We start from the raw sequence: 9,263 nt of genomic DNA on the forward strand, positions 1-9,263 counted from the left end.
ATATGTGTATATTCATAGAACTGATTCATTTTGCTGTACAGCAGAAACTAATACAGCATTGTAAAGCAAATATACAGCAATGAAAATTAATTTAAAATAATTATCACTGATTGCAAAAAAATTAATCTGAAATCAATGAGGTATATCATGGAGAAAAGATGTATTGCATGCTAAAGTTCTTGTCTGTTGGGCAGAAAAATAAATATACCAATTGTACCTTATTTTTTAACTTTTATTATCAAAAATTTGCAAGCATACATAAAAGTAGAGAAAGCAAACCTCAGTATATGCATCATCTAGATACCATACCTTCTCACATTTTCCATACTCCTGTAGTATTTTAAAATGATTCCCAGATATTGTGACTCTTCACTTCTGAATATGTCAGTATCCATCTCTAAAAAGTTACTTTTTTACATAACCCCAACACCATTCTGACACCTAACAAGATAATGATTTCATAGTATTGTTTAATATCCAGTCATATTCATATTTCTCCTGTTACCCCTCAAAAATCTTTTCACAGTTATTTTGTTCAAACCAGGCCCACACACAGTATTTGGTTGATATGCCTCTCAAATGCCTTTTTAATTTTGAATAATTCCCCAGCTCACTCCAATGCAAAAAGAAAAACAAAATCCTACAAAGTGAAAAATTCCAAAATTTTCCATGCAATTTTTATGAAAAGAGACCAGGTCAGTTGGTAATTAACTTGTGACTAGACCAGATCATAGAATGATAGACAAATCTATGGTTGTCTCCTTATAGTACCATTTATCTTTTTCACTAGCTACCACATTAGTAAGAAGTTTGATCTAAGGACTGGATTTAAAGCTTGACAATAAAACTTCAAGCTTACTAGTGTTGTTAGAAGAGTTTGAAGAAGTGCTGGGCACTCCACATTACATCTCATCATGAAACAGTTATTTCAAGTTGACCATTTTTAGAGACACTAAGTTTGATCATTGGGTTCAGAGGGTGACAATCTGACCCCTCCAATACAAAGTGAGATTCCCTTTTAAAGAACAAGTTAACTACAGGATGATACTTGGTACTTTGGTAAAAGCACTCTTGGGTTTAAGGGAGGGGCAGGGAGTAAATCACAAACTACTTAGACATTAACAAAATGAGAACACTATATATCAAAAAGCCAGAAAAGCAAATATGGCAGAAAGAATAAACTTATTTCAAAGAAGCAGAAATTGATGAATCAGGAAAAATTAGATTTGACCCATAAGCAGCCCAAAAGCTGTTCCAGGAAAAGATCAATAAAATAGACAAATATTTAGCAAGTTGGATTCAAAGTAAAAGGTGAAAGCATGCAAATAAAATGACAGTTGATATGTTAAAAAGAGAGAGAGAGAGAAATGTGTTCCAGAAAATAGAGATGAAATTCTTAGAAAATATAAATGACTAGGTTAGCTCCAAAAAATTTTTTATTTTAAAACCCAAACTAGTCAAGATGAGAAACTGATCTAGTAGAATTAGATGAATAAGAAAAATTAGTGTATCAATGAATACAATTCACCACATTGACAGACTGAAGGAGAAAAACCTTATGGAAATGATAATAGCTAACTTTGATACTGAAATCACTATGTGCCAGGCACTCCTGTAATCACTTCAAATATAACTCATTTAGTCACTAAATGCTCCAGAAGCACATGAGCATTTAATCCCACTCCTGTTTAAAATTTTTAAACAAAATATATTTTAGGAAGAAAAAGAAACATCACTATTCCAAAAAAAAAAAGAGTTAAGGTATCTACTGGAAATCCATAGCAAGCACTACACCTGATGCTGGTATCAGAACTTTTCAAATCAAATGTCAAATTCAACTCCAAACAGTTTAAACAGAAAATGACTTCACAAGAGACTTCAGAGTTCCAGGAAATTCATCTAGATTGGCAAACCCGGATCCAAGGACTCCCCAGCCGGGATACAAAAGGTTATTCAATGTTCAAGGACATCAAAATTTTGAAGGAGCAACGTACCCTGGTGCATATCAGCTAAGATTCAATTCATAAAAATTTACAAAGCACGTACAATTTTATCAGAAATATTTCAGATGCATCTGATTCTTTGATTTTGTCCAATTTTCTTCCAGTTGCCTCAAGATGACTGTGAATCTACAGAAATCAGGAGAGCCCCTTCCCTCACCCATAGCCCTGCCTGATTCTTTCCCGCTGTTGTTGGGCTCCGCCCCCCGCGCCCGCCCCCATCATCCCCCTTACAGTGTGCTTCTGCTCAGAACAAGGTGTTGCCTGAAGAATTTCAGGATCTCTTGCCAGGAGTGCTCCTGGGCTGCCGCTTGGCCCTCAGGCTCCCCGCCCCAGAGCATGGGGAGGAAGAGGCCGCGGCTCCAGGACATAAAGCACAGGGGCCCGTAGGGAGGCTCTAGCAGGTGGCCCGCCCCGGGGTAGGCCAGCATCCTTCCACTGCTTTTGCCGTGCCTCCGCAGCTGGTCCAGTGCCTGCTCAGCATATTCTTTGCTATTGAAGCATTCGTCAGCCTCCCCTACAATGAAGAGGATTGGGCCCTGGGCCTTTTCAACAGGAAGAACACTGTGTTGATTCCGTTCATCTCGGGGGTCGCCCTTGAAGTGGCGGATGCGCACAGCACCCGCAACGCTGACCTGCATGCGCTCTGGAAACGAGGGGATGGGGCTTATGACCAGATCCCGGTACCTGAGCGGAAATTCATGGATGGCATTGGTCCCATTGATGCAGACAGTGGCTGCCACCTGCTTGAGGTAGCAGGCCATGGCCAGCCCGATCTCTGCACCTTTGCTCACAGATATCACTCCAATTCCCGGCTTTAGGACCTGAAGGACAAAATGAAGGGGACCCATTACAGGCCATTCCCTGAGAAGGAGCTGTCCCACAGGCCAGTAAGCTGGGATGACGGGGAGAGTCAGAAAATGAGGAGTGGGACTTCTAGCACTAGGGTTTACCAGCTTCTGAGACCAAGAGAGATCATCATCTACTTACACTCCCCAAGCCATATTGTCTTACGAGGGGTCATAATATTACCTACCTTGCAGGACTGTTATGAAGATCAAGTGAAACAACAAACACTAAAACTGCTCATCAAAAGCAGAGTTCTATATAAAGCAAAAAGGATCTAATGCACCAGCAACATTCAGGCAGAGGCAGGTAAGCATTCTGAAGAATCAAAATTATTCTCTCGAGCTACAAAAAGTGGTGTCCTGGGTTCTTTCAACTATTCAGTTCAGTTCATTTCAGTCACTCAGTCATGTCCGACTCTTTGAGACCCCATGAATCACAGCACACCAGGCCTCCCTGTCCATCATGAAATCCTGGAGTTCACCCAAACTCATGTCCATTGAGTCGGTGATGCCATCCATCCATCTCATCCTCTGTCATCCCCTTCTCCTCCTGCCCCAAATCCCTCCCAGCATTAGGGTCTTTTCCAATGAGTCAGCTCTTTGCATGACGTGGCCAAAGTATTGGAGTTTCAGCTTCAGCATCAGTCCTTCCAATGAACACCTAGGACTGATCTCCTGTAAGATGGACTAGTTGGATCTCCTTGCAGTCCAAAGGACTCTCAAGAGTCTTCTCCACCACCACAGTTCAAAAGCATCAATTCCTCAGTGCTCAGCCTTCAGTCCAACTCTGACATCCATACACGACCACTGGAAAAACCATAGCCTTGACTAGACAGACCTTTGTTGGCAAAGTAATGTCTGTGCTTTTGAATATGCTGTCTAGATTGGTCATAACTTTCCTTCCAAGGAGTAAGCATCTTTTAATTTCATGACTGCAGTCACCATCTGCCATGATTTTGGAGCCCCCAAAAATATAGTCTGACACTGTTTCCACTGTTTCCCCATCTATTTCCCATGAAGTGATGGGACCAGATGCCATGATCTTAGTTTTCTGAATGTTGAGCTTTAAGCCAACTTTTCCACTCTCCTCTTTCACTTTATCAAGAGGCTTTTTAGTTCCTCTTCACTTTCTGCCATAAGGCTGGTGTCATCTGTATATCTGAGGTCATTGATATTTCTCCCAGCAATCTTGATTCCAGCTTGTGCTTCTTCCAGCCCAGCGTTTCTCATGATGTACTCTGCATATAAGTTAAATAATCAGGGTGACAATATACAGCCTTCACAAGCTATTCAGTTCAGTTCAGTCACTCAGTCATGTCCAACTCTTTGAGACTCCATGAACTGCAGCACACCAGGCCTCCCTGTCTGTCACCAACTCCTGGAGTTCACCCAAACTCATGTCTATTGAGTTGGTAATGCCATCCATCCATCTCATCCTCTGTTGTCCCCTTCTACTCCTGCCCCCAATCCCTCCCAGCATCAGAGTCTTTTCCAATGAGTCAACTCTTTGCATGAGGTGGCCAAAGTACTGGAGTTTCAGCTTTAGCATCAGTCCTTCCAAAGAACACCCAGGACTGATCTCCTTTAGAATGGACTGGTTGGATCTCCTTGCAGTCCAAGGGACTCTCAAGAGTCTTCTCCAACACCACAGTTCAAAAGCATCAGTTCTTCAGCGCTCAGCTTTCTTCAGAGTCCAACTCTCACATCCATACATGACTACTGGAAAAACCATAGCCTTGACTAGACAGACCTTTGTTGGCATAGTAATGTCTCTGCTTTTGAATATGCTATCTAGGTTGGTCATAACTTTCCTTCCAAAGAGTAAGCGTCTTTCAATTTCATGGCTGCAATCACCATCTGCAGTGATTTTGGAGCCCCAAAAAATAAAGTCTGACACTGTTTCCACAAACTATTAGGTAAGTGTAATTCATATTTAAACAGCATTGTGCAGCTATAGAGGATTTGCATATTGGTTAACCTAAAGGCTAATCATGGAAGCATTGGGAGGGTAAAGATGAAAGACTCGGATTCTATAAACTGGATATCAGTACCCAGTCCAGTAGGGAAAGCAGGGGTCACAGGAGGGAGTCCTTAATTTTGTGCTGGGCCGAGGGAGCAGTGGGAAAGGAAGAAGTCTGAGAGAAGAATGAGGAAAGGAAGGGCATTCTGGATGAACAATTGCAAACATATAGTGACCCTGTGTGTTTACTTTGCTCATAATTGTATCCCCAGCAGCTTTCTATCATCAGAATCACCTGGGGTTGGGGGGGACTTTAAAGTCAGAATTTTCTGAGATCCAGTTTTCTTGAGAGCTAATTCAATAGGTCTGCGTGGCCCCAAGAATCTGATACTATAAACTATCGCCAAGGAAATTCAATGAGCAACCACATTTGGGAACAATCCATGTGGAGTGAGAAAGGAGGGCTGTAGCTGATTGATGCACTGTTGCAGAATAACAGGTGAGCAGTGACGAGGGAATGGACTAGAACAGCGGCCAGGAGGGAGAAGAGGCCATAATGTATTGATAAAGAACCTAAAACACTTTGGGATGGATTGAGGGTATGGGAAAAGGAAGAGAGAAGCAGCCAGATGGGCACGGGTGATGAGGTGTATTTATTGAGCGTTTACTATACGCGAGGTCCTCCACTAAGTGCTTTACACATGTCATCTCATTCCTTCCAAGGAAACAGAGATTCAGGAAGTTTAAGTCTTGCTCAAGGTTACAACAGTATCAAGGGGCAGACGTGGAAATAGAACCTCTTCTACTGAATTTAACCACAAATTGAATTTTGGCAATTGCCCTTTCTCCTCATACAGTGTCACAAATAGTTCAATCTTGAAATGAAAAAACAACAACAAAAATCAGTTGAAAACATTTTATCTGGGATTTAATTCCTTCTAGGCAATCCTTTAAAAAGAGCCAAACGTGCTTAGAAAAAGTCATACATCTATTTGATTATAATGATGATAACATTGAAAATGGGAGTATTGGTGATGCTCTAATAGGAAACATATCCTGTCTCTTCTTGAGAAGAGTCAAGGCTCTCCCAGGGGAGAAGAATACAATTCGGGGAGCCAGAATGACACGGTTTGGAGCAAAGACATTGCCTGAAGGGCTCTGTCGGTAACTGGCTGTGGAGTTTTTGCATCTTACTCAGCTGAGATGGATAGGCCTTCTCATCTGAAAGATGAGGACCATGTCAAAAGTACATTCATCTGGTAATTAGGAGCATTAAAGGGTACATATAAAGTAGCATAGAGTCTAATAAATAATCACTTAATAAACATTAGGTGATTTATGATTATATTAGGTGATATGAATGATTGTTTTACCGCATCAGGTTGAACTGTTGAGTTCAGTTCAGTCGCTCAGTCGTGTCTGACTCTTTGCAACCCCATGAAATGCAGCACACCAGGCCTCCCTGTCCATCACCAACTCCTGGAGTGCACTCAAACCCATGTCCATTGAGTCGGTGATGCTGTCCAACCATCTCATCCTCTGTTGTCCCCTTCTCCTCCTGCCTTCAATCTTTCCCAGCATCAGGGTCTTTTCAAATGAGTCAGTTCTTCACATCAGGTGGCCAAAGTATTGGAGTTTCAGCTTCAACATCAGTCCTTCCAATGAACACTCAGGACTGATCTCCTTTAGGATGGACTGGTTGGATCTCCTTGCAGTCCAAGGGGCTCTCAAGAGTCTTTTCCAACACCACAGTTCAAAAGCATTAGGTTTTTGGCACTCAGCTTTCTTTATAGTCCAACGCTCACATCCATACATAACTACTGGAAAAACCACAGCCTTGACTAGACGGACCTTTGTTGACAAAGTAATGTCTCTACTTTTTAATATGCTGTCTAGGTTGGTCACTTTTCTTCCAAGGAGTAAGCATCTTTTAATTTCATGGCTGCAATTGCCATCTGCAGTGATTTTGGAGCCCAGAAAAATAAAATCTGACACTATTTCCACTGTTTCCCCATCTACTTCCTATGAAGTTATGGGACCAGATGCCATGATCTTCGTTTTCTGAATGTTGAGCTTTAAGCCAACTTTTTCACTCTCCTCTTTCATTTTCATCAAGAGGCTCTTTAATTCTTCACTTTCTGCCATAAGGGTGGTGTCATCTGCATATCTGAGGTTATTGATATTTCTCCTGGCAATCTTGATTCCAGCTTGTGCTTCTTCTAGCCCAGTGTTTCTCATGATGTACTCTGCATAGAAGTTAAATAAACAGGGTGACAATATACAGCCTTGACATACTCCTTTGACTATTTGGAACCAGTCTGTTGTTCCATGTCCAGTTCTAACTGTTTCATACAGGTTTTCAAGAGGCAAGTCAGGTGGTCTGGTATTCCCATCTCTTTCAGAATTTTCCACAGTTTATTGTGATCCACACAGTCAAGGCTTTGGCATAGTAAATAAAGCAGAAATAGATGTTTTTCTGGAACTCTCTTGCTTTTTCAATGATCCAGTGGATGTTAGCAATTTGATCTCTGGTTCCTCTGCCTTTTCTAAATCCAGCTTGAACATCTGGAAGTTCATGGTTCACGTATTGCTGAAGCCTGGCTTGGAGAATTTTGAGCATTACTTTACTAGCATGTGAGATGAGTGCAATTGTGCGGTAGTTTGAACATTCTTTGGCATTGCCTTTCTTTGGGATTGGAATGAAAACTGACCTTTTCCAGTCCCGTGGCCACTGCTGAGTTTTCCAAATTTGCTGACATATTGCGTGCAGCACTTTCAAGAAATACCTAATATTTAAATATTTTTGAACTAGAAAATGAAGAAGAACATAATATACCTAATATTTATTGTCTTCTCTGTGCCAGTAAGCATTAAGCTGATCCTAATCAACCCAACAATCCTACAAGATTGATATTATTATCCCCAATTTTAACTCAAGTGTGCTGTGCCCCAATCTAAACAGACTGGTAACATAGACACAACAGACATTTGTGAGATATATATATATAAAATCTGTTGCTATAATGTTGCCAGGTAAAATGAAAAGTATTTTAAATACCTTGGGATGAGCTAGTAGCAAGTTGGCAGCTTCCTCAAAATATTCCAGGTCCACCACCTCCAGCTGCTTGGGCAGGTCATCATAGGCAAAATATGCTAAAGCCAGCACTGCAAAGCCACGGACAGCCAAAAGACTGGCCCGATATTCAACTAGACCCCCGATGCCCCCAAACAAATCAAGGAGTCCTGGGAATGGGCCTTCCCCTACGAGCAGCAAAAAGAGAAGACAATGAGATCAGAAAGAGTATCAGAAGGGCTGAGTAGATAACGGCAAAAGTACAAGCTGAGCAGAATGAATTTCACTTTCATACACAACAAAATGGCTTGTTACTTTTAAAATATTGTGCGAAATCCTAGTTCAACAACTGGATGCCCTTTGTTTTTGCTTTTATCCCCACCATTCGTGTTTTCCAGGTCCCTCAAGGTGAGTCTCACCTGGAGGCAGGAACAGGGCTCCTCTCACACGACCTTCTCGGATGGGCACCCGCTGCAGGTCGGGGCTGGAGAACCAGCGCTGCAGCACCTGGCTGGCTTTGGGCTGAACCTCGCCTCCCTTGTGTATGTAAACTGAGTCATATAGATCCAGAGTGATCCAGGTGGGTGTGTTCATCACCTCCCTCTTAATTAGCCTGTCAAAAGGCCTCTCGGGCTTCAGGGACCAGAGGAGGCCCATCGGATGGACCCCCATGTAGTGGCCCCCCACAGCAGGATCTCGCTTCAGGTCCAGTTCCCCAGCCTCGTTAGCCCTGTAGAAAGCTCGGGACCGGTATAGATTCCCCTTGTCATCCTTCATGGTTGCCATGAGGGTCACCATCTGCAGTGGGGGCAGGCCCGTCACTTGGATGTGCACAGGCTCATCTGCCAGGGCACTTGCCGGGGTAACTGTCAGCTGGAACATTGGCAACAGGCAAAGGGACCAAGTGGTGTCTCCTGCAGTGGGAGAGAAGACTCTGAGTTGGAGACTTTGGTTTCAAGGAAGAGATTCAGACAAGGCTTACACTGGCCCAGAAGACTTCTAGAAACTAGTGCAAAATACACAGAACATTTGGAGGAGGGAAAAATAAGGTGTGCAGAGCATACTCATTATTCTCATTTTACATATGAGGACAGGTTAAGTGGCATGCCCAAGTGTTGTAAATAATTAAAGGTAGAACTGGAAATTCAAGCTAGGTCTTAACACTACAGCCTCCTGTCTTATCCATTACACCACTGAAGGAAATCTTAGTTTTGTGGTTTTCAGTAAATTGAGCTTCAGTTCTTCAGCTGAGATCATTCCCAGATGACCTATTTCACAGGTGTTTGTTAGGCTCCAAGGGGTAATGCATGATTAAGGGTTTCCTAGAAGGATCAGTGCTGCTTTTCAATTCCCATATCTACATAAACAAGAAATATGTTACA

At 42.3% G+C, this 9,263-nt stretch overlaps 1 protein-coding gene across 1 annotated transcript; it reads right to left on the reverse strand.

The window, feature by feature from the left end:
- Positions 1-216: 216 nt before the first annotated feature.
- LOC120863959 (acyl-coenzyme A amino acid N-acyltransferase 2-like) lies at positions 217-8,782 on the reverse strand. Its single transcript, XM_040240700.1, has 3 exons — positions 8,301-8,782; positions 7,867-8,069; positions 217-2,824 (listed from the first exon to the last, which is right to left on the reverse strand). Exons 1-3 carry the CDS (start codon positions 8,761-8,763, stop codon positions 2,231-2,233), a joined length of 1,260 nt encoding a protein of 419 aa, XP_040096634.1. The 5' UTR covers positions 8,764-8,782; the 3' UTR covers positions 217-2,230.
- Between the last annotated feature and the right edge of the window lie 481 nt (positions 8,783-9,263).

This window comes from Oryx dammah, unplaced genomic scaffold, assembly GCF_014754425.2.
Source record: "Oryx dammah isolate SB20612 unplaced genomic scaffold, SCBI_Odam_1.1 HiC_scaffold_1, whole genome shotgun sequence".
NCBI lineage: Eukaryota > Metazoa > Chordata > Mammalia > Artiodactyla > Bovidae > Oryx > Oryx dammah.